A 24278-nucleotide genomic window follows, 5' to 3' on the forward strand; every position below is an offset into this window, starting at 1 on the left:
CTCCCCACTCTCTCTCTCTCTACCCCGCCCCTTTCAGCAGCACTCCACACACGCACTCCGAGTCCCCTATCTCCTACTCCCAGCAACACCCTTACACAGCACCCTCCTCCCCACTCACTGCAACACCAACCCCCCACCCCAAGTACCTGGCGGACTGTGGCGCAGCGTTGCCACCCGCACCCAGCAGCGGCACCCGCTGGTGCCCGCCCCGGGACGGGTGCCGATGATAGAGGGTGTCGCAATCCCGGCACAGCAACCAGCCGCAGTCCTGACAGTGGATGGACACCTCGTCCTTACTGCAGACAGCGCAGGAATCTCCCAGTGGGACTGACGCACGGGTGGAGAAAGGGAAAACAAATTTAAAAATCACAAGCTGTTTGAGGGACGGGAGAGATGAGGCTGTCACAAATCAACACCCACCCCCAAGCGACTCTCCACCCGCCCCATCAACGCCAGATGGAGCATTGCCAGGAGGCACCTCAGAGGCCTGGGGAAGCCATCATAACTTCCTCAGAGGGGACAAACGCTGCTCCCCAAAGAGATCACCCTCCCCATCAGAGGGGCTCCGATCCTGGACCCCTCCAACACCCACAGATGGAGGCCAGTGATTGCAGGCAGCTCCCTCATCATTGCTGTCGCAAAGTGCGGGAGTGGTGGTCATCTCAGAGCGAGGAGAGTCGACCCATCGAAGACAGAGAGCGGGAAGAATTTCTTATGTCTCCCCGGGGCGGATGGGGAAAGAGACAGCGAATCCGGGGGATTCTTTACCAGAGAGGTGGGGGCCATGGAGAACAGTCAAGGCTGAGACCGAGAAAGTGAGAGAGAGAGAGAGAAAACGTGTGTGTGAGAGAGAGAGCGTATGAGCGAGCGAGAGAGAGAGCGTGAGAGAGAGGGTGAGAGAGAGGGTGAGAGAGAGGGTGAGAGAGAGGGTGAGAGAGAGGGTGAGAGAGAGGGTGAGAGAGAGGGTGAGAGAGAGGGTGAGAGAGAGGGTGAGAGAGAGGGTGAGAGAGAGGGTGAGAGAGGGTGTGAGAGAGGGTGTGAGAGGGTGTGAGAGGGTGTGAGAGGGAGTGAGAGGGTGTGAGAGGGTGTGAGAGGGTGTGAGAGGGTGTGAGAGGGTGTGAGAGGGAGTGAGAGAGTGAGAGAGAGTGTGAGAGAGAGTGAGAGAGAGTGTGAGAGAGTGTGAGAGAGTGTGAGAGAGTGTGAGAGAGAGTGAGAGAGAGTGAGAGAGAGTGTGAGAGAGTGTGAGAGAGTGTGAGAGAGAGCGACAGAGAGCCAGCACGAGAGAGAGCGTGAGACAGTGAAAAACTGAGACAGAGAGAAAGGGTGCGAGAGAGACGGCAAGAGGTTTTTCCATAAAATAGAACCCACAGAATCCCTACGGTGTGGAAACAGGCCATTCGGACCCCTCCGAAGAGTAACCCACCCAGACCCATTCCCCGACCCTATTGCTCGATATTTACTCCTGACTAATGCACTTAACCCACACATCCCTGGGCACTATGGGTAAGTTAACATGGTCAATCCACCCTAACCTGCACATCCCTGGGCATTATGGGTAATTTAGCACGGCCAATCTGCCCTAACCTGCACATCCCTGGGCACTATGGGTAATTTAGCACGGCCAATCCACCCTAACCTGCACACCCCTGGGCACTATGGGTAATTTAGCACGGCCAATCCACCCTAACCTGCACATCCAAGAGCACTATGGGTAATTTAGCACGGCCAATCCACCCTAACCTGCACATCCCTGGGCACTATGGGTAATTTAGCATGGCCAATCCACCCTAACCTGCACATCCCTGGGCACTATGGGTAATTTAGCACGACCAATCCACCCTAACCTGCACACCCCTGGGCACTATGGGTAATTTAGCACGGCCAATCCACCCTAACCTGCACATCCAAGAGCACTATGGGTAATTTAGCACGGCCAATCCACCCTAACCTGCACATCCCTGGGCACTATGGGTAATTTAGCACGGCCAATCCACCCTAACCTGCACACCCCTGGGCACTATGGGTAATTTAGCACGGCCAATCCACCCTAACCTGCACATCCAAGAGCACTATGGGTAATTTAGCACGGCCAATCCACCCTAACCTGCACATCCCTGGGCACTATGGGTAATTTAGCATGGCCAATCCACCCAGCACGGCCAATCCACCCTAACCTGCACATCCCTGGGCACTATGGGTAATTTAGCATGGCCAATCCACCTAACCTGCACATCCCTGGGCACTATGGGTAATTTAGCACGACCAATCCACCCTAACCTGCACACCCCTGGGCACTATGGGTAATTTAGCACGGCCAATCCACCCTAACCTGCACATCCAAGAGCACTATGGGTAATTTAGCACGGCCAATCCACCCTAACCTGCACACCCTGGGCACTATGGGTAATTTAGCATGGCCAATCCACCCTAACCTGCACATCCCTGGCGCACTATGGTAATTAGCACGACCAATCCACCCTAACCTGCATATCCCTGGGCACTATGGGTTATAAGGAGAGGCCGGGACTTAGTGAGTTTGGAAAACATTTGTAGCTCAGGTTGAGGGGCTGAATCTAAGTTCACTAGCTGAGCTGAAATGACAAAACTAATGTCATTTACAAAACACCGTGCAAGGACTGTAACAACACTACATTGGACAAACCAGCAGAAAACTAGCCACCAGGATACATGAACACCAACTAGCCACAAAACGACCTGACCCTCTTTCACTAGCATCCTCACATACGGATGAGGAAAGACACCACTTCAACTGGGACAACACATCCATCCCGGGACAAGCCAAACAGAGACACGCACGAGAATTCCTAGAAGCACGGTATTCCAACCGGAACTCTATCAATAAATCCATCGAGTTAGACCCCATTACCACCCCCTGAGAAAACGAACAGGAAATGGCGTCGCCACAGGAAATGACATCACCAATCCAAGGACATCCAAGACAATAAAACAGAAAGTGGGCTACACCAGCAGTGCTTCATCCGGAGACTCACTGATGATGTTGCCTAGTATGGTGACGAAACGTCTGAAAACAAACCTTCCAGCTCAGCGAGCAAACCTGCATCTCGGCCGGGACTTGTTTCACTGGAGTGCAGGGAAGTTGAGGGTGACCTTACAGAGGTTTATAAAATCATGGAACATTCCAGGGCAGTACAGGCCCTTCGGCCCTCGATGTTGTGCTGACCTGTGGAACCAATAACCTGCACTATCCCATTCTCGTCCATTCAACGACCAGTTCAATGCCCTTCAAGTTGGTGAGTCGACTACTGCTGCAGGCAGTGCGTTCCACTGCCCTGACTATTCTCTGAGTAAAGAACCTACCTCTGACATCTGTCCGAAATCTATCACAAAGTCACGAGGGGTACAGATTAGGTAAATGGCGGTGTCTTTTCCCAAAAGTGGGGGATTTCACCAACAGGGGGCATATCTTTGAGGAAGAGGAGAAGGATTTTAAAACGACACAAGGGCAACCTTTATTTTTTTTTTATAAAAGAACCCAGTGTTGGTTCATGCCTGCAATGAACTTCCTGAGGAAGAGGTGGGTGTGGGGACACTTACCCCTTTGGAGGAGATGTTTGTGTAAGTACACGAACAGGGAGGGTGTGGAGGGTGATGGGCCTGGAGCAGGCAGGGATGGGATTGTGGACACCCAGGGCGTCGTCCCCGTGCTGAGAGACTCTGTAGGCGGAGTCGGAGGGGTGGGGGGCTGGGGGGGGGGGGGGGCACGTCTGCCCGTCAGTCAGATCGAGGCCAGGCAATGACACAGCCTCACACCCTCCGTCGCTGCCTGCTTCCCCACCTCCTCACCACCCCACCCCTACCATCGACAGAAACTCTTGACTCGCCCTCGAATACATTCCACGGGCTGCCTTCCCCCTCGCTCTCCGGGGAAGATAATTCCCACGGACACTCTGGGGTGGGGTGGGGTGATGGGTGGTGTGGGGGGGGTTGTGGAGGAATATCGCCCCACCCACCCCCACCCCCCCCCCCACCCTACCCCACCTCACTGTCAAACAGCTGAGGGGGAGGGCTTGACTGGGTAGGGAGCTGAGAGACAGGCTCCCGACGGGCGCTGGCTACGATTACTGCCCATCCCTAGTTGCCCCCAACCTATTCTCCCACCCACCCAGAGCGGGGTGACTCGGAGCTGCTGTTGCAGTCCCGGCTCCGGGGGGAGGGGGGAGGGGGGGAATGGATTTCATGATCGATGAGGGAGAACAGGACCACGACGAGATCGGACCCAGGTCTTGATCCGAATTGGTCAGGGCTCCCGGGCACTCACCTGCTCCTGCTGGTGCCCCTCCGCTGGGCACGGGCTCCTGGTACACCCCCAGGGCTGGGGGGCCGCTCCACCATCTGGGGGAAAAAATGGGGTGAGAGCAGGGAGAAGCAGAGAGAAAGGGTAGAAAAGAGGGGGACAGGGGGGAGAGGAGACGGGGTAAGGGATGGGGGAGGAGACAGGGAGGGGGCGGGGGAGGAGACAGGGAGGGGGCGGGGGGGAGACAGGGAGGGGGAGAGAGAGGGAGGGCAGGGGGAGAGAGAGAGGGAGGCGGGGGGGGAGAGAGAGGGAGGGCGGGGGGGAGGGGAGGGGGAGGGGAGGGGGGGGGGAGGGGAGGGGGGAGGGGGGGAGGGAGGGAGGAGGGGGGAGGGGAGGGAGGGAGGGGGGAGGAGGGGAGGGAGGGAGGGGGGGGAGGGCGAGGGAGGGAGGGGGGGGAAGAGAGGGGAGGGAGGGGGGGGGAAGAGAGGGAGGGAGGGGGGGGAAGAGAGGGAGGGAGGGGGGGGGAAGAGAGGGAGGGAGGGGGGGGAAGAGAGGGAGGGAGGGGGGGGAAGAGAGGGAGGGAGGGGGGGGAAGACAGGGAGGGAGGGGGGGGAAGGAGGGGAGGGAGGGGGGGGAAGAGAGGGAGGGAGGGGGGGGAAGAGAGGGAGGGAGGGGGGGGGAAGAGAGGGAGGGAGGGGGGGGAAGAGAGGGAGGGAGGGGGGGGGAAGAAGAGGGAGGGAGGGGGGGGAAGAGAGGGAGGGAGGGGGGGGAAGAGAGGGAGGGAGGGGGGGGAAGAGAGGGAGGGAGGGGGGGGAAGAGAGGGAGGGAGGGGAAGAGAGGGAGGGAGGTGGAAGGAGGGGTGTGGAGGGGAGGGAGAGGGGTATTCTGTCTTTTCTGTGAGTTCTGCATTTCTCTAGGATTCTCGTGGGCTGGGACCATCATGAGACACAGTCAGTCACATGGTGTCCCTCTCCCGGGAAAAGGGTCAACGGGAAGGGAGGAAAATGCCCAGGAATCCTCATGGAGGAGAGGAACGGGGGAAAGCAGGTGGGAGCGAGGAGACAGCCGGACTCGGGATGAGGGGGTGACAGGGTCAGACGGGGAGGAGCAGAGATCCCCTCGGTCAGATCCGGCCGGCGGCGTTCCCCTTGAGCCCGTGTTCCCAGCATCCTTCCGGAATTTCCCGCCCACTCCAGTCGGAGCTTCGTGAAATTTGTGTGATGTTCACGCCCTCGCCCCACGACCCCCCCCCCAACACCACCCACATTCCCAAGGAGACGAGGGATTGGGCACGCGATATTCCGGGGGGTGGGGATTGGGCACGCGATATTCCGGGGGGTGGGGATTGGGCACGGATATCGGGGGGTGGGGATTGGGCACGCGATATTCCGGGGGGGTGGGGATTGGGCACGCGATATTCCGGGGGGTGGGATTGGGGGGGGTGGGGATTGGGCACGCGATATTCCGGGGGGTGGGGATTGGGCACGCGATATTCCGGGGGGTGGGGATTGGGCACGCGATATTCCGGGGGGTAGGGGTTGACTGCAGCGAGACATCCCTGTTCCCGCCCAGCCTGCTGCACCCCACCCCCCATTCGCAGTTCACCTTCATCACTTCCGGGGGATTCCCGCTCTCCCCCTCCCGAAAACCCGGCGACACTGGCAGCCGCGGGAAAGCTGTCGCCGGTGCGGACATGGCTGTGTTCCCCTGGGAATATTGGGGTTGGGGAAAAGAGACAGAGTCGCCGAGTGAGGACAGACGTCTCCGCGGCGCATCGGAGCCTTCGGAATTTCCCCACTGTGGCGGGGAGGGGGGTCCGTCCTCGGAAAGGAGCGGGACAGAGGGAATAGCAGCCCTTCGGCAAGGTGGGGGGACCGAGGGAGACAGAAGACGCCCTCACGTCCCACCCTGGGACCGCACGGACACTGGGTTGGACTTCCCCATGCCTCGGCCCCATTGGCCACCCGATCCCAGCACACCACGTACCTCCAAGCGGAGCCCGCCCTGGGCCGGAAAAGCAGATCCCGGCAGGAACGGACTGAAGAGCTCGGGATGAGGATGCGAACCCTACAATCCAGCAGAAAAAGGCAGTGAGAACAAGGGCGGCAGCCAACCGAATCCCGATCGCTGCCGGGTCCCGCGGAGAGCTCAGGAGCACAGTGTTCCAGCAGCTAACCGCGCAGCACGCCAACACAATACTATATCGCCAGGGAGATCAGACAGGCTGGGTGTTAGTGAGGGAGGGGCCGGGAGAGCGGGACGGGCTGTGTGTTAGTGAGGGAGGGGCTGGGAGGTCGGGACGGGCTGTGTGTTAGTGAGGGAGGGGCTGGGAGGTCGGGACGGGCTGTGTGTTAGTGAGGGAGGGGCTGGGAGAGAGGGACGGGCTGTGTGTTAGTGAGGGAGGGGCTGGGAGAGTGGGACGGGCTGTGTGTTAGTGAGGGAGGGGCTGGGAGGGTGGGACGGGCTGTGTGTTAGTGAGGGAGGGGCTGGGAGAGTGGGACGGGCTGTGTGTTAGTGAGGGAGGGGCTGGGAGAGTGGGACGGGCTGTGTGTTAGTGAGGGAGGGGCAGCTATCTGAGAGTGGGACGGACTGTGTGTTAGTGAGGGAGGGGCTGGGAGAGTGGGACGGGCTGTGTGTTAGTGAGGGAGGGGCTGGGAGAGTGGGACGGACTGTGTGTTAGTGAGGGAGGGGCTGGGAGAGTGGGACGGGCTGTGTGTTAGTGAGGGAGGGGCTGGGAGGGTGGGACGGGCTGTGTGTTAGTGAGGGAGGGGCTGGGAGTGTGGGACGGGCTGTGTGTTAGTGAGGGAGGGGCCGGGAGAGAGGGACGGGCTGTGTGTTAGTGACAGGGGAGCAGCTATCTGACAGTGGGACGGGCTGTGTGTTAGTGACAGGGGAGCAGCTATCTGAGAGTGGGACGGGCTGTGTGTTAGTGACAGGGGAGCAGCTATCTGAGAGTGGGACGGGCTGTGTGTTAGTGACAGGGGAGCAGCTATCTGAGAGTGGGACGGGCTGTGTGTTAGTGACGGGGGAGCAGCTATCTGAGAGTGGGACAGGCTGTGTGTTAGTGACGGGGGAGCAGCTATCTGAGAGTGGGACGGGCTGTGTGTTAGTGACAGGGGAGCAGCTATCTGACAGTGGGACGGGCTGTGTGTTAGTGACAGGGGAGCAGCTATCTGACAGTGGGACGGGCTGTGTGTTAGTGACAGGGGAGCAGCTATCTGAGAGTGGGACGGGCTGTGTGTTAGTGACAGGGGAGCAGCTATCTGAGAGTGGGACGGGCTGTGTGTTAGTGACAGGGGAGCAGCTATCTGAGAGTGGGACGGGCTGTGTGTTAGTGACAGGGGAGCAGCTATCTGAGAGTGGGACAGGCTGTGTGTTAGTGACGGGGGAGCAGCTATCTGACAGTGGGACGGGCTGTGTGTTAGTGACAGGGGAGCAGCTATCTGAGAGTGGGACGGGCTGTGTGTTAGTGACGGGGGAGCAGCTATCTGACAGTGGGACGGGCTGTGTGTTAGTGACAGGGAGCAGCTATCTGACAGTGGGACGGGCTGTGCGTTAGTGACAGGGGAGCAGCTATCTGACAGTGGGACGGGCTGTGTGTTAGTGACAGGGGAGCAGCTATCTGACAGTGGGACGGGCTGTGCGTTAGTGACAGGGGAGCAGCTATCTGACAGTGGGACGGGCTGTGTGTTAGTGACAGGGGAGCAGCTATCTGACAGTGGGACAGGCTGTGTGTTAGTGACAGGGGAGCAGCTATCTGACAGTGGGACGGGCTGTGTGTTAGTGACGGGGGAGCAGCTATCTGACAGTGGGACGGGCTGTGTGTTAGTGACAGGGGAGCAGCTATCTGACAGTGGGACGGGCTGTGTGTTAGTGACGGGGGAGCAGCTATCTGACAGTGGGACGGGCTGTGTGTTAGTGACAGGGGAGCAGCTATCTGACAGTGGGACGGGCTGTGTGTTAGTGACAGGGGAGCAGCTATCTGAGAGTGGGACGGGCTGTGTGTTAGTGACAGGGGAGCAGCTATCTGACAGTGGGACGGGCTGTGTGTTAGTGACGGGGGAGCAGCTATCTGACAGTGGGACGGGCTGTGTGTTAGTGACAGGGGAGCAGCTATCTGAGAGTGGGACGGGCTGTGTGTTAGTGACGGGGGAGCAGCTATCTGAGAGTGGGACGGGCTGTGTGTTAGTGACAGGGGAGCAGCTATCTGACAGTGGGACGGGCTGTGTGTTAGTGACAGGGGAGCAGCTATCTGACAGTGGGACGGGCTGTGTGTTAGTGACAGGGGAGCAGCTATCTGACAGTGGGACGGGCTGTGTGTTAGTGACAGGGGAGCAGCTATCTGAGAGTGGGACGGGCTGTGTGTTAGTGACGGGGGAGCAGCTATCTGAGAGTGGGACGGGCTGTGTGTTAGTGACAGGGGAGCAGCTATCTGAGAGTGGGACGGGCTGTGTGTTAGTGACGGGGGAGCAGCTATCTGAGAGTGGGACGGGCTGTGTGTTAGTGACGGGGGAGCAGCTATCTGAGAGTGGGACGGGCTGTGTGTTAGTGACAGGGGAGCAGCTATCTGACAGTGGGACGGGCTGTGTGTTAGTGACAGGGGAGCAGCTATCTGAGAGTGGGACGGGCTGTGTGTTAGTGACAGGGGAGCAGCTATCTGAGAGTGGGACGGGCTGTGTGTTAGTGACAGGGGAGCAGCTATCTGAGAGTGGGACGGGCTGTGTGTTAGTGACAGGGGAGCAGCTATCTGAGAGTGGGACGGGCTGTGTGTTAGTGACAGGGGAGCAGCTATCTGACAGTGGGACGGGCTGTGTGTTAGTGACAGGGGAGCAGCTATCTGACAGTGGGCTGTCTGTTCATGATGCAGTTACCTTTTGCCATAGTTCAATATCCATCTGCAGCATTGCCACCTCCAGTGTGACAGCTGCCACTTTGTGGTGGTCAGGCTCATGGACCTCATCGGGGAAGCTCATTCCATCGCTGTGCTCCACTGTGTACCCATACAGGCGGAGAATCGACCGACCACCCTGCAATTCACACCGTATAACAGCACACTCCCAAAATGGCACGCTCCTTCTCACACCCTGTCACAATCTGATAACTCCAATAAGTAATGGCGCTTTCTCTCTCAGGGAGATATCTGTACACTGACTGGTGTCTCTCAGTCCCCACTCTCCCTCAGGGAGATATCTGTACACTGACTGGTGTCTCTCAGTCCCCACTCTCCCTCAGGGAGATATCTGTACACTGACTGGTGTCTCTCAGTCCCCTCTCTCTCTCAGGGAGATATCTGTACACTGACTGGTGTCTCTCAGTCCCCTCTCTCTCTCAGGGAGATATCTGTACACTGACTGGTGTCTCTCAGTCCCCTCTCTCAGGGAGATATCTGTACACTGACTGGTGTCTCTCAGGCCCCTCTCTCTCTCTCAGGGAGATATCTGTACACTGACTGGTGTCTCTCAGTCCCCCCTCTCAGGGAGATATCTGTACACTGACTGGTGTCTCTCAGTCCCCTCTCTCTCTCTCAGGGAGATATCTGTACACTGACTGGTGTCTCTCAGTCCCCTCTCTCTCTCTCAGGGAGATATCTGTACACTGACTGGTGTCTCTCAGTCCCCCCTCTCAGGGAGATATCTGTACACTGATTGGTGTCTCTCAGTCCCCTCTCTCTCTCTCTCAGGGAGATATCTGTACACTGACTGGTGTCTCTCAGTCCCCTCTCTCAGGGAGATATCTGTATACTGACTGGTGTCTCTCAGTCCCCTCTCTCAGGGAGATATCTGTACACTCACTGGTGTCTCTCAGTCCCCTCTCTCTCTCAGGGAGATATCTGTACACTGACTGGTGTCTCTCAGTCCCCCCTCTCAGGGAGATATCTGTACACTGACTGGTGTCTCTCAGTCCCCTCTCTCTCTCAGGGAGATATCTGTACACTCACTGGAGTCTCTCAGTCCTCTCTCTCTCTCAGGGAGATATCTGTACACTCACTGGTGTCTCTCAGTCCGGTCTCTCCCTCAGGGAGATATCTGTACACTGACTGGTGTCTCTCAGTCCTCTCTCTCTCTCAGGGAGATATCTGTACACTCACTGGTGTCTCTCAGTCCCCTCTCTCTCTCAGGGAGATATCTGTACACTGACCGGTGTCTCTCAGTCCCCACACTCCCTCAGGGAGATAACTGTACACTCACTGGTGTCTCTCAGTCCCCTCTCTCTCAGGGAAATATTTGTACACTGCCTGGTGTCTCTCAGTCCCCCCTCTCTCTCTCCCTCGGGGAGATATCTGTACACTGAGTGGTGTTTCTCAGTCCCCTCTCTCCCTCAGGGAGATATCTGTACACTGACTGGTGTCTCTCAGTCCCCTCTCTCCCTCAGGGAGATATCTGTACACTGACTGGTGTCTCTCAGTCCCCTCTCTCAGGGAGATATCTGTACACTGCCTGGTGTCTCTCAGTCCCCCCTCTCCCTCAGGAGATATCTGTACACTGACTGGTGTCTCTCAGTCCCCTCTCTCTCTCTCAGGGAGATATCTGTACACTGACTGGTGTCTCTCAGTCCCCCCTCTCAGGGAGATATCTGTACACTGACTGGTGTCTCTCAGTCCCCTCTCTCAGGGAGATTCTGTACACTGTCTGGTGTCTCTCAGTCCCCCCTCTCAGGGAGATATCTGTACACTGACTGCTGTCTCTCAGTCCGCTCTCTCTCAGGGAGATATCTGTACACTGACTGGTGTCTCTCAGTCCCCCCTCTCAGGGAGATATCTGTACACTGACTGGTGTCTCTCAGTCCCCCCTCTCTCTCTCAGGGAGATATCTGTACACTGACTGGTGTCTCTCAGTCCCCTCTCTCTCTCTCAGGGAGATATCTGTACACTGACTGGTGTCTCTCAGTCCCCTCTCTCTCTCTCAGGGAGATATCTGTACACTGACTGGTGTCTCTCAGTCCCCTCTCTCTCTCTCAGGGAGATATCTGTACACTGACTGGTGTCTCTCAGTCCCCCCTCTCAGGGAGATATCTGTACACTGATTGGTGTCTCTCAGTCCCCTCCCCCTCAGGGAGATATCTGTACACTGACTGGTGTCTCTCAGTCCCCTCTCTCAGGGAGATATCTGTACACTGACTGGTGTCTCTCAGTCCCCTCCCCCTCAGGGAGATATCTGTACACTGACTGGTGTCTCTCAGTCCCCTCTCTCAGGGAGATATCTGTACACTGACTGGTGTCTCTCAGTCCCCTCTCTCAGGGAGATATCTGTACACTGACTGGTGTCTCTCAGTCCCCTCTCTCTCTCTCAGGGAGATATCTGTACACTGACTGGTGTCTCTCAGTCCCCCCTCTCAGGGAGATATCTGTACACTGACTGGTGTCTCTCAGTCCCCTCTCTCTCTCTCTCAGGGAGATATCTGTACACTGACTGGTGTCTCTCAGTCCCCTCTCTCAGGGAGATATCTGTACACTGACTGGTGTCTCTCAGTCCCCTCTCTCAGGGAGATATCTGTACACTCACTGGTGTCTCTCAGTCCCCTCTCTCTCTCAGGGAGATATCTGTACACTGACTGGTGTCTCTCAGTCCCCCCTCTCAGGGAGATATCTGTACACTGACTGGTGTCTCTCAGTCCCCTCTCTCTCTCAGGGAGATATCTGTACACTCACTGGAGTCTCTCAGTCCTCTCTCTCTCTCAGGGAGATATCTGTACACTCACTGGTGTCTCTCAGTCCGGTCTCTCCCTCAGGGAGATATCTGTACACTGACTGGTGTCTCTCAGTCCTCTCTCTCTCTCAGGGAGATATCTGTACACTCACTGGTGTCTCTCAGTCCCCTCTCTCTCTCAGGGAGATATCTGTACACTGACCGGTGTCTCTCAGTCCCCACACTCCCTCAGGGAGATAACTGTACACTCACTGGTGTCTCACAGTCCCCTCTCTCTCAGGGAAATATTTGTACACTGCCTGGTGTCTCTCAGTCCCCCCTCTCTCTCTCCCTCGGGGAGATATCTGTACACTGAGTGGTGTTTCTCAGTCCCCTCTCTCCCTCAGGGAGATATCTGTACACTGACTGGTGTCTCTCAGTCCCCTCTCTCCCTCAGGGAGATATCTGTACACTGACTGGTGTCTCTCAGTCCCCTCTCTCCCTCAGGGAGATATCTGTACACTGACTGGTGTCTCTCAGTCCCCTCTCTCCCTCAGGGAGATATCTGTACACTGACTGGTGTCTCTCAGGGAGATATCTGTACACTGACTGGTGTCTCTCAGTACTCTCTCTCCCTCAGGGAGATATCTGTACACTGACTAGTGTCTCTCAGTCCCCCCATCTCTCAGGGAGATATCTGTACAATGACTGGTGTCTCTCAGTCCCCCCTCTCTCTCAGGGAGATATCTGTAAACTGACTGGTGTCTCTCTGCCTCTCTCAGGGAGATATCTGTACACTCACTGGTGTCTCTCAGGGAGATATCTGTACTCTCACTGGTGTCTCTCAGTCCTCTCTCTCCCTCAGGGAGATATCTGTACACTGACTGGTGTCTCTCAGTCCCCTCTCTCTCTCTCAGGGAGATATCTGTACACTCACTGGTGTCTCTCAGTCCCCTCTCTCTCTCTCTCAGGGAGATATCTGTACACTGACTGGTGTCTCTCAGTCCCCTCTCTCTCTCAGGGAGATATCTGTACACTGACTGGTGTCTCTCAGTCCCCTCCCCCTCAGGGAGATATCTGTACACTGACTGGTGTCTCTCAGTCCCCTCTCTCAGGGAGATATCTGTACACTGACTGGTGTCTCTCAGTCCCCTCTCTCAGGGAGATATCTGTACACTGACTGGTGTCTCTCAGTCCCCTCTCTCTCTCTCAGGGAGATATCTGTACACTGACTGGTGTCTCTCAGTCCCCCCTCTCAGGGAGATATCTGTACACTGACTGGTGTCTCTCAGTCCCCTCTCTCTCTCTCTCAGGGAGATATCTGTACACTGACTGGTGTCTCTCAGTCCCCTCTCTCAGGGAGATATCTGTACACTGACTGGTGTCTCTCAGTCCCCTCTCTCAGGGAGATATCTGTACACTCACTGGTGTCTCTCAGTCCCCTCTCTCTCTCAGGGAGATATCTGTACACTGACTGGTGTCTCTCAGTCCCCCCTCTCAGGGAGATATCTGTACACTGACTGGTGTCTCTCAGTCCCCTCTCTCTCTCAGGGAGATATCTGTACACTCACTGGAGTCTCTCAGTCCTCTCTCTCTCTCAGGGAGATATCTGTACACTCACTGGTGTCTCTCAGTCCGGTCTCTCCCTCAGGGAGATATCTGTACACTGACTGGTGTCTCTCAGTCCTCTCTCTCTCTCAGGGAGATATCTGTACACTCACTGGTGTCTCTCAGTCCCCTCTCTCTCTCAGGGAGATATCTGTACACTGACCGGTGTCTCTCAGTCCCCACACTCCCTCAGGGAGATAACTGTACACTCACTGGTGTCTCACAGTCCCCTCTCTCTCAGGGAAATATTTGTACACTGCCTGGTGTCTCTCAGTCCCCCCTCTCTCTCTCCCTCGGGGAGATATCTGTACACTGAGTGGTGTTTCTCAGTCCCCTCTCTCCCTCAGGGAGATATCTGTACACTGACTGGTGTCTCTCAGTCCCCTCTCTCCCTCAGGGAGATATCTGTACACTGACTGGTGTCTCTCAGTCCCCTCTCTCCCTCAGGGAGATATCTGTACACTGACTGGTGTCTCTCAGTCCCCTCTCTCCCTCAGGGAGATATCTGTACACTGACTGGTGTCTCTCAGGGAGATATCTGTACACTGACTGGTGTCTCTCAGTACTCTCTCTCCCTCAGGGAGATATCTGTACACTGACTAGTGTCTCTCAGTCCCCCCATCTCTCAGGGAGATATCTGTACAATGACTGGTGTCTCTCAGTCCCCCCTCTCTCTCAGGGAGATATCTGTAAACTGACTGGTGTCTCTCTGCCTCTCTCAGGGAGATATCTGTACACTCACTGGTGTCTCTCAGGGAGATATCTGTACACTGACTGGTGTCTCTCAGTCCCCTCTCTCTCTCAGGGAGATATCTGTACACTGACTGGTGTCTCTCAGTCCCCTCTCTCTCTCAGGGAGATATCTGTACACTGACTGGTGTCTCTCAGTCCTCTCTCTCTCTCAGGGAGATATCTGTCCACTCACTGGTGGCTCTCAGTCCCCTCTCTCTCTCAGGGAGATATCTGTACACTCACTAGTGTCTCTCAGTCCCGTCTCTCCCTCAGGGAGATATCTGTACACTGACTGGTGTCTCTCAGTCCCCACTCTCCCTCAGGGAGATAACTGTACACTCACTGGTGTCTCTCAGTCCTCTCTCTCCCTCAGGGAGATATCTGTACACTGACTGGTGTCTCTCAGTCCCCTCTCTCTCAGGGAAATATTTGTACACTGCCTGGTGTCTCTCAGTCCCCCCTCTCTCTCTCTCCCTCGGGGAGATATCTGTACACTGACTGGTGTCTCTCAGTCCCCTCTCTCCCTCAGGGAGATATCTGTACACTGACTGGTGTCTCTCAGTCCCCTCTCTCCCTCAGGGAGATATCTGTACACTGACTGGTGTCTCTCAGTCCCCTCTCTCCCTCAGGGAGATATCTGTACAATGACTGGTGTCTCTCAGGGAGATATCTGTACACTGACTGGTGTCTCTCAGTCCTCTCTCTCCCTTAGGGAGATATCTGTACACTGACTAGTGTCTCTCAGTCCCCCCATCTCTCAGGGAGATATCTGTACAATGACTGGTGTCTCTCAGTCCCCCCTCTCTCTCAGGGAGATATCTGTAAACTGACTGGTGTCTCTCTGCCTCTCTCAGGGAGATATCTGTACACTGACTGGTGTCTCTCAGTCCCCTCTCTCTCTCAGGGAGATATCTGCACTCTCACTGGTGTCTCTCAGTCCTCTCTCTCCCTCAGGGAGATAGCTGTACAATGACTGGTGTCTCTCAGTCCCCTCTCTCCCTCAGGGAGATATCTGTACACTGCCTGGTGTCTCTCAGTCCCCCCTCTCTCTCTCAGGGAGATATCTGTGCACTGACTGGTGTCACTCAGTCCCCTCTCTCCCTCAGGGAGATATCTGTACACGGACTGGTGTCTCTCAGTCCCCTCTCCCTCAGCGAGATATTTGTACACTGACTGGTGTCTCTCAGTCCCCCCTCTCTCTCTCTCAGGGAGATATCTGTACACTGATTGCTGTCTCTCCCCTCTCTCTCTCAGGGAGATATCTGTACACTGACTGGTGTCTCTCAGTCACCCCTCTCCCTCAGGAGATATCTGTACACTGACTGGTGTCTCTCAGTCCCCTCTCTACCTCAGGGAGATATCTGTACACTGACTGGTATCTCTCAGTCCCCTCTCTCTCCCGCTCTCAGGGAGATATCTGTACACTGACTGGTGTCTCTCAGTCCCCTCTCTCTCTCAGGGGGATATCTGTACACTGACTGGTGTCTCTCAGTCCCCTCTCTCTCCCGCTCTCAGGGAGATATCTGTACACTGACTGGTGTCTCTCAGTCCCCTCTCTCTCTCTCTCTCAGGGAGATATCTGTACACTGACTGGTGTCTCTCAGTCCCCTCTCTCAGGGAGACATCTGTACACTGACTGGTGTCTCTCGGTCCCCTCTCTCTCTCAGGAAGATATCTGTACGCTGACTGATGTCTCTCAGTCCCCTCTCTCTCCCTCAGGGAGATATCTGTACACTGACTGGTGTCTCTCAGTCCCCCCTCTCTCCCTCAGGGAGATATCTGTACACTCACTGGTGTCTCTCAGTCCCCTCTCTCTCTCAGGGAGATATCTGTACACTGACTGGTGTCTCTCAGTCCCCTCTCTCTCTCAGGGAGATATCTGTACACTGACTGGTGTCTCTCAGTCCCCTCTCTCTCTCAGGGAGATATCTGTACACTCACTGGAGTCTCTCAGTCCTCTCTCTCTCTCAGGGAGATATCTGTACACTCACTGGTGTCTCTCAGTCCCGTCTCTTCCTCAGGGAGATATCTGTACACTGACTGGTGTCTCTCAGTCCCCACTCTCCCTCAGGGAGATAACTGTACACTCACTGGTGTCTCTCAGTCCTCTCTCTCCCTCAGGGAGATATCTGTACACTGACAGGTGTCTCTCAGTCCCCTCTCTCTCAGGAAAATATTTGTACACTGCCTGGTGTCTCTCAGTCCCCCCTCTCTCTCTCCCTCAGGGAGATATCTGTACACTGACTGGTGTCTCTCAGTCCCCTCTCTCTCTCAGGGAGATATCTGTACACTGACTGGTGTCTCTCAGTCCCCTCTCTCCCTCAGGGAGATATCTGTACAACGACTGGTGTCTCTCAGTCCCCTCTCTCTCTCAGGGAGATATCTGTACAATGACTGGTGTCTCTCAGTCCCCTCTCTCTCTCAGGGAGATATCTGTACACTCACTGGAGTCTCTCAGTCCTCTCTCTCCCTCAGGGAGATATCTGTACACTGACTAGTGTCTCTCAGTCCCCCCATCTCTCAGGGAGATATCTGTACAATGACTGGTGTCTCTCAGTCCCCCCTCTCTCTCAGGGAGATATCTGTAAACTGACTGGTGTCTCTCTGCCTCTCTCAGGGAGATATCTGTACACTGACTGGTGTCTCTCAGTCCCCTCTCTCTCTCAGGGAGATATCTGTACGCTGACTGGTGTCTCTCAGTCCCCTCTCTCTCTCAGGGAGATATCTGTACGCTGACTGATGTCTCTCAGTCCCCTCTCTCTCTCAGGGAGATATCTGTACGCTGACTGGTGTCTCTCAGTCCCCTCTCTCTCTCAGGGAGATATCTGTACGCTGACTGATGTCTCTCAGTCCCCTCTCTCTCCCTCAGGGAGATATCTGTACAATGAGTGGTGTCTCTCAGTCACCTCTCTCTCTCAGGGAGATATCTGTACACTGACTGGTGTCTCTCAGTCCCCTCTCTCTCTCAGGGAGATATCTGTACACTGACTGGTGTCTCTCAGTCCCCTCTCTCCCTCAGGGAGATATCTGTACAATGACTGGTGTCTCTCAGTCCCCTCTCTCTCTCAGGGAGATATCTGTACAATGACTGGTGTCTCTCAGTCCCCTCTCTCGCTCAGGGAGATATCTGTACACTCACTGGAGTCTCTCAGTCCTCTCTCTCCCTCAGGGAGATATCTGTACACTGACTAGTGTGTCTCAGTCCCCCCATCTCTCAGGGAGATATCTGTACAATGACTGGTGTCTCTCAGTACCCCCTCTCTCTCAGGGAGATATCTGTAAACTGACTGGTGTCTCTCTGCCTCTCTCAGGGAGATATCTGTACACTGACTGGTGTCTCTCAGTCCCCTCTCTCTCTCAGGGAGATATCTGTACTCTCACTGGTGTCTCTCAGTCCTCTCTCTCCCTCAGGGAGATATCTGTACAATGACTGGTGTCTCTCAGTCCCCTCTCTCCCTCAGGGAGATATCTGTACACTGCCTGGTGTCTCTCAGTCCCCCCTCTCTCTCTCAGGGAGATATCTGTACACTGACTGGTGTCACTCAGTCCCCTCTCTCCCTCAGGGAGATATCTGTACACGGACTGGTGTCTCTCAGTCCCCTCTCTCCCTCAGGGAGATATCTGTACAATGACTGGTGTCTCTCAGTCCCCTCTCTCCCTCAGGCAGATATCTGTACACTGACTGGTGTCTCTCAGTCCCCTCTCTCTCAGGGAGATATCTGTACACTGACTGGTGTCTCTCAGTCCCCTCTCTCTCAGGGAGATATCTGTACACTGACTAGTGTCTCTCAGTCCCCCCATCTCTCAGGGAGATATCTGTACAATGGCTGGTGTCTCTCAGTCCCCCCTCTCTCTCAGGGAGGTATCTGTAAACTGACTGGTGTCTCTCAGTCCCCTCTCTCTCAGGGTGATATCTGTACAATGACTGGTGTCTCTCAGTCCCCTCTCTCTCTCAGGGAGATATCTGTACACTGACTGGTGTCTCTCAGACCTCTCTCTCCCTCAGGGAGATATCTGTACACTGACTGGTGTCTCTCAGTCCCCTCTCTCTCAGGGAGATATCTGTACACTGACTGGTGTCTCTCAGTCCCCTCTCCCTCAGGGACATATCTGTACACTGACTGGTGTCTCTCAGTCCCCTCTCTCTCAGGAAGATATCTGTACACTGACTAGTGTCTCTCAGTCCCCCCATCTCTCAGGGAGATATCTGTACAATGACTGGTGTCTCTCAGTCCCCCCTCTCTCTCAGGGAGATATCTGTAAACTGACTGGTGTGTCTCTGCCTCTCTCAGGGAGATATCTGTACACTGACTGGTGTCTCTCAGTCCCCCCTCTCCCTCAGGGAGATATCTGTACACTGACTGGTGTCTCTCAGTCCGCTCTCTCTCCCTCAGGGCGATATCTGTACACTGACTGGTGTCTCGCAGTCCCCTCTCCCTCATGGAGATATCTGTACACTGACTGGTGTCTCTCAGTCCCCTCTCTCTCTCTCTCTCAGGGAGATATCTGTACTCTCACTGGTGTCTCTCAGTCCCCTCTCTCCCTCAGGGACATATCTGTACACTGACTGGTGTCTCTCAGTCCCTTCTCTCTCTCAGGAAGATATCTGTACACTGACTAGTGTCTCTCAGTCCCCCCATCTCTCAGGGAGATATCTGTACAATGACTGGTGTCTCTCAGTCCCCTCTCTCTCTCTCAGGGAGATATCTCTACACTGACTGGTGTCTCTCAGTCCCATCTCTCCCTCAGCGAGATATTTGTACACTGACTGGTGTCTCTCAGTCCCCCCTCTCTCTCTCTCTCAGGGAGATATCTGTACACTGATTGCTGTCTCTCCCCTCTCTCTCTCAGGGAGATATCTGTACACTGACTGGTGTCTCTCAGTCCCCCCTCTCCCTCAGGAGATATCTGTACACTGACTGGTGTCTCTCAGTCCCCTCTCTCTCTCAGGGGGATATCTGTACACTGACTGGTGTCTCTCAGTCCCCTCTCTCTCCCGCTCTCAGGGGGATATCTGTACACTGACTGGTGTCTCTCAGTCCCCTCTATTCCTCAGGGAGATATCTGTACACTGACTGGTGTCTCTCACTAACTCTCTCTCTCAGGGAGATATCTGTGCATGAACTGGTGTCTCAGTCCCCTCTCTCTCTCTCAGGGAGATATCTGTACAATGACTGGTGTCTCTCAGTCCCCTCTCTCCCTCAGGGAGATATCTGTACACTGACTGGTGTCTCTCAGACCCCTCTCTCCCTCAGGGAGATATCTGTACAATGACTGGTGTCTCTCAGTCCCCTCTCCCTCAAGGAGATATCTGTACACTAACTGGTGTCTCGCAGTCCCATCCCTCTCTCTGTCTCTCAGGGAGGTACTGAGTGGTCTCTTGTTTCTCCTTACCTTGATTCCATCCACAGTGATTTTGAAGACTGGATTGTTAAATTTCACAGCCCTCCAGAATTTGGGCTTGCTCTCAGACAGCAGGTTGCGTCCGTACTTTTCCAGAATGTTTAAAGCTCTGCTGATGGTGATCAGCCCATCGTTCTGCTAGATAGGCAACGGAGGGAGCGTTACAGAGAGAGAGAGAGAGAGACAGCAAATGTCAGAGAGAGGGAAAACGGGGAGGGGGAGGGGGAGAGACGGGGAGGGGGAGGGGAGAGACGGGGAGGGGGAGGGGGAGAGACGGGGAGGGGGAGGGGGAGAGGCGGGGAGGGGGAGGGGGAGAGGCGGGGAGGGGGAGGGGGAGAGGCGGGGAGGGGGAGGGGGAGAGGCGGGGAGGGGGAGGGGGAGGGGGAGAGGCGGGGAGGGGGAGGGGGAGAGGCGGGGAGGGGGAGGGGGAGAGGCGGGGAGGGGGAGAGGCGGGGAGGGGGAGGGGGAGGGGCGGGGAGGGGGAGGGGAGGGGCGGGGAGGGGGAGGGGCGGGGAGGGGGAGGGGCGGGGAGGGGGAGGGGCGGGGAGGGGGAGGGGCGGGGAGGGGGAGGGGCGGGGAGGGGGAGGGGCGGGGAGGGGGAGGGGCGGGGAGGGGGAGGGGCGGGGAGGGGGAGGGGCGGGGAGGGGGAGGGGCGGGGAGGGGGAGGGGCGGGGAGGGGGAGGGGCGGGGAGGGGGAGGGGCGGGGAGGGGGACGGGCGGGGAGGGGGAGGGGGGGGAGGGGAGGGGCGGGGAGGGGGAGGGGCGGGGAGGGGGAGGGGCGGGGAGGGGGAGGGGCGGGGAGGGGGGGAGGCGGGGAGGGGGAGGGGGAGGGGCGAGAGACGGGGAGGGGGAGGGGCGAGAGAGAGGGGGAGGGGCGAGAGACGGGGAGGGGAGGGGCGAGAGACGGGGAGGGGGAGGGGCGAGAGACGGGGAGGGGGAGGGGCGAGAGACGGGGAGGGGGAGGGGCGAGAGACGGGGAGGGGGAGGGGCGAGAGACGGGGAGGGGCGAGAGACGGGGAGGGGCGAGAGACGGGGAGGGGCGAGAGACGGGGAGGGGCGAGAGACGGGGAGGGGCGAGAGACGGGGAGGGGGGAGAGACGGGGAGGGGGGAGAGACGGGGAGGGGGGAGAGACGGGGAGGGGGGAGAGACGGGGAGGGGGGAGAGACGGGGAGGGGGGAGAGACGGGGAGGGGGGAGAGACGGGGAGGGGGGAGAGACGGGGAGGGGGGAGAGACGGGGAGGGGGGAGAGACGGGGAGGGGGGAGAGACGGGGAGGGGGGAGAGACGGGGGGGCGAGAGACGGGGGGGCGAGAGACGGGGGGGCGAGAGACGGGGGGGCGAGAGACGGGGGGGGCGAGAGACGGGGGGGGGCGAGAGACGGGGGGGGGCGAGAGACGGGGGGGCGAGAGACGGGGGGGGCGAGAGACGGGGGGGGCGAGAGACGGGGGGGGCGAGAGACGGGGGGGGGCGAGAGACGGGGGGGGGCGAGAGACGGGGGGGGGGCGAGAGACGGGGGGGGGCGAGAGACGGGGGGGGGGCGAGAGACGGGGGGGGGGCGAGAGACGGGGGGGGCGAGAGACGGGGGGGGGCGAGAGACGGGGGGGGCGAGAGACGGGGGGGCGAGAGACGGGGGGGGGCGAGAGACGGGGGGGGGGGGCGAGAGACGGGGGGGGGGGCGAGAGACGGGGGGGGGGCGAGAGACGGGGGGGGCGAGAGACGGGGGGGGGCGAGAGACGGGGCGGGGCGAGAGACGGGGCGGGGCGAAGACGGGGGGGGGGGCGAGAGACACGGGGGGGGCGAGAGACACGGGGGGGGCGAGAGACACGGGGGGGAGAGAGACACGGGGGGGAGAGAGACACGGGGGGGAGAGAGACACGGGGGGGAGAGAGACACGGGGGGGAGAGAGACACGGGGGGGAGAGAGACACGGGGGGGAGAGAGACACGGGGGGGGAGAGACACGGGGGGGGGAGAGACACGGGGGGGGGAGAGACACGGGGGGGGAGAGACACGGGGGGGGGAGAGACACGGGGGGGGGGGAGACACGGGGGGGGAGAGACACGGGGGGGGAGAGACACGGGGGGGGAGAGACACGGGGGGGGGAGAGACACGGGGGGGGGAGAGACACGGGGGGGGGAGAGACACGGGGGGGGGAGAGACACGGGGGGGGGAGAGACACGGGGGGGGGAGAGACACGGGGGGGGGAGAGACACGGGGGGGGGAGAGACACGGGGGGGGGAGAGAGAGACACGGGGGGGGAGAGAGAGACACGGGGGGGGGGGGAGACACGGGGGGGGGGGGAGACACGGGGGGGGGAGAGAGACACGGGGGGGGGAGAGAGACACGGGGGGGGGGAGAGAGACACGGGGGGGGGGAGAGAGACACGGGGGGGGGGAGAGAGACACGGGGGGGGGGGAGAGAGACACGGGGGGGGGAGAGAGACACGGGGGGGGGGGGGGAAGAGACACGGGGGGGGGGGAGAGAGACACGGGGGGGGGGGAGAGAGACACGGGGGGGGGAGAGAGACACGGGGGGGGGGGGGAAGAGACACGGGGGGGGGGGAGACACGGGGGGGGGGGAAGAGAGAGACACGGGGGGGGGGGGGGGAAGAGACATGGGGGGAGAGACATGGTGGTAGATGGGGGGGGGGGGGGGGAGAAGGGTGTTCTGGGTCACACAGAGTTGGCCAAGAATGGAGTGCCAAGGTCCCAATGCCACTCCATCTCGCGCCCCACGCTCCCCGTTTGCGTAATGTTCCGGGCACTCACCCTCACCACCAGGTTCTCCCGCAGCACTCCGGGCACGTCCACCTCCTGGTACCTGCTCTCCAGAGGATACGGTGTCTGCACCAGTTCCCACAGCACAGAGCTCAGCAGCTGGGGCTGGCCTGTGGTCAGTGCCAACACCGCGCGCTCCCTCAGCACCACCTGCTCATCCTCACCCAGGGCGGGCATCATCCGGTAAACTCCCTGCCAGGGGGAGAGGGGAGGGCGAGAGAACACAGTGGGTCAGTGGGGACTGAGAGAGAGAGAGCGGGTCAGTGGGGACAGAGAGGGAGTGTTGTCAGTGGGGAGTGAGTGTGTGTGTGTGTCAGTGGGGACACAGAGAGAGAGAGTGTCAGTGGGGACTGAGTGAGAGAGAGAGTGTGTCAGTGGGGACAGAGAGAGAGAGAGAGAGTGTCAGTGGGGACTGAGAGAGAGAGAGTGTCAGTGGGGACAGAGAGAGAGTGTGTGCAGTGGGGTCAGAGAGAGAGAGTGAGTGTGTCAGTGGGGTCAGAGAGAGAGTGTGTCAGTGGGGTCAGAGAGAGAGTATCAGTGGGGACAGAGAGAGAGTGTCAGTGGGGACAGAGAGAGAGTGTGTGTCAGTGGGGTCAGAGAGAGAGAGTGTGTGTCAGTGGGGTCAGAGAGAGAGAGTGAGTGTGTCAGTGGGGGACAGAGAGAGTGCGTCAGTGGGGTCACAGAGAGAGAGAGAGAGAGTGTCAGTGGGGTCAGAGAGAGAGTGTGTCAGTGGTCAGAGAGAGAGAGTGTCAGTGGGGGACAGAGAGAGTGCGTCAGTGGGGTCACAGAGAGAGAGAGAGTGTCAGTGGGGTCAGAGAGAGAGTGTGTCAGTGGGGTCAGAGAGAGAGTGTGTCAGTGGGGTCAGAGAGAGAGTGTCTCAGTGGGGTCAGAGAGAGAGAGTGTCAGTGGGGTCAGAGAGAGAGTGTGTCAGTGGGGTCAGAGAGAGAGTGTGTCAGTGGGGTCAGAGAGAGAGTGTGTCAGTGGGGTCAGAGAGAGTGTGTCAGTGGGGTCAGAGAGAGTGTGTCAGTGGGGTCAGAGAGAGAGAGTGTGTCAGTGGGGGCAGAGAGAGAGTGTGTCATTGGGGACAGAGAGAGAGTGTGTGTCAGTGGGGACAGAGAGAGAGAGTGTGTCAGTGGGCACAGAGAGAGAGTGTGCCAGTGGGCACAGAGAGAGAGTGTGCCAGTGGGCACAGAGAGAGAGTGTGCCAGTGGGCACAGAGAGAGAGTGTGTCAGTGGGCACAGAGAGAGAGTGTGTCAGTGGGCACAGAGAGAGAGTGTGTCAGTGGGGACAGAGAGAGAGTGTGTCAGTGGGCACAGAGAGTGACTGTGTCAGTGGGCACAGAGAGTGACTGTGTCAGTGGGCACAGAGAGTGACTGTGTCAGTGGGCACAGAGAGAGAGTGTGTCAGTGGGCACAGAGAGAGAGTGTGTCAGTGGGCACAGAGAGAGAGTGTGTCAGTGGGGACTGAGAGAGAGTGTGTCAGTGGGGACTGAGAGAGAGTGTGTCAGTGGGGACTGAGAGAGAGTGTGTCAGTGGGGACTGAGAGAGAGTGTGTCAGTGGGGACTGAGAGAGAGTGTGTCAGTGGGGACTGAGAGAGAGTGTGTCAGTGGGGACTGAGAGAGAGTGTGTCAGTGGGGTCAGAGAGAGAGTGTCAGTGGGGTCAGAGAGAGAGTTTGTGTCAGTGGGGACTGAGAGAGAGTGTCAGTGGGGTCAGAGAGAGAGAGTGTGTCTATGAGGACTGAGAGAGAGAGTGTCAGTGGGGACTGAGAGAGAGTGTGTCCGTGGGGACAGAGAGAGAGTGTGTCAGTGAGGACAGAGACAGAGGGAGAGTGTCAGTGAGGACAGAGACAGAGACAGA

General features: G+C 58.0%; 1 protein-coding gene across 1 annotated transcript in view; it reads right to left on the minus strand.

Annotated features, from left to right (window-relative positions):
• Positions 1–152: 152 nt before the first annotated feature.
• The window catches only part of LOC148144582 (E3 ubiquitin-protein ligase RNF31-like), a 59975-nt gene continuing 35849 nt past the window's right edge, over positions 153–24278 (minus strand). The window contains exons 2-7 of the mRNA XM_087974889.1: positions 22411–22611; positions 19636–19782; positions 9148–9303; positions 6263–6343; positions 4301–4374; positions 153–327 (exon numbers count right to left, since the gene is read on the minus strand). Coding sequence (XP_087831015.1) covers positions 294–327; positions 4301–4374; positions 6263–6343; positions 9148–9303; positions 19636–19782; positions 22411–22599 — 681 coding nt within the window. The 5' untranslated portion in view covers positions 22600–22611 and the 3' untranslated portion in view covers positions 153–293. The remainder of the gene's footprint in view (positions 328–4300; positions 4375–6262; positions 6344–9147; positions 9304–19635; positions 19783–22410; positions 22612–24278) is intronic.

Source organism: Chiloscyllium plagiosum, unplaced genomic scaffold (assembly GCF_037043375.1).
Source record: "Chiloscyllium plagiosum isolate Xiang-an unplaced genomic scaffold, Cpla_swu_hap1 HiC_scaffold_27, whole genome shotgun sequence".
Taxonomy (NCBI): Eukaryota; Metazoa; Chordata; class Chondrichthyes; order Orectolobiformes; family Hemiscylliidae; genus Chiloscyllium; species Chiloscyllium plagiosum.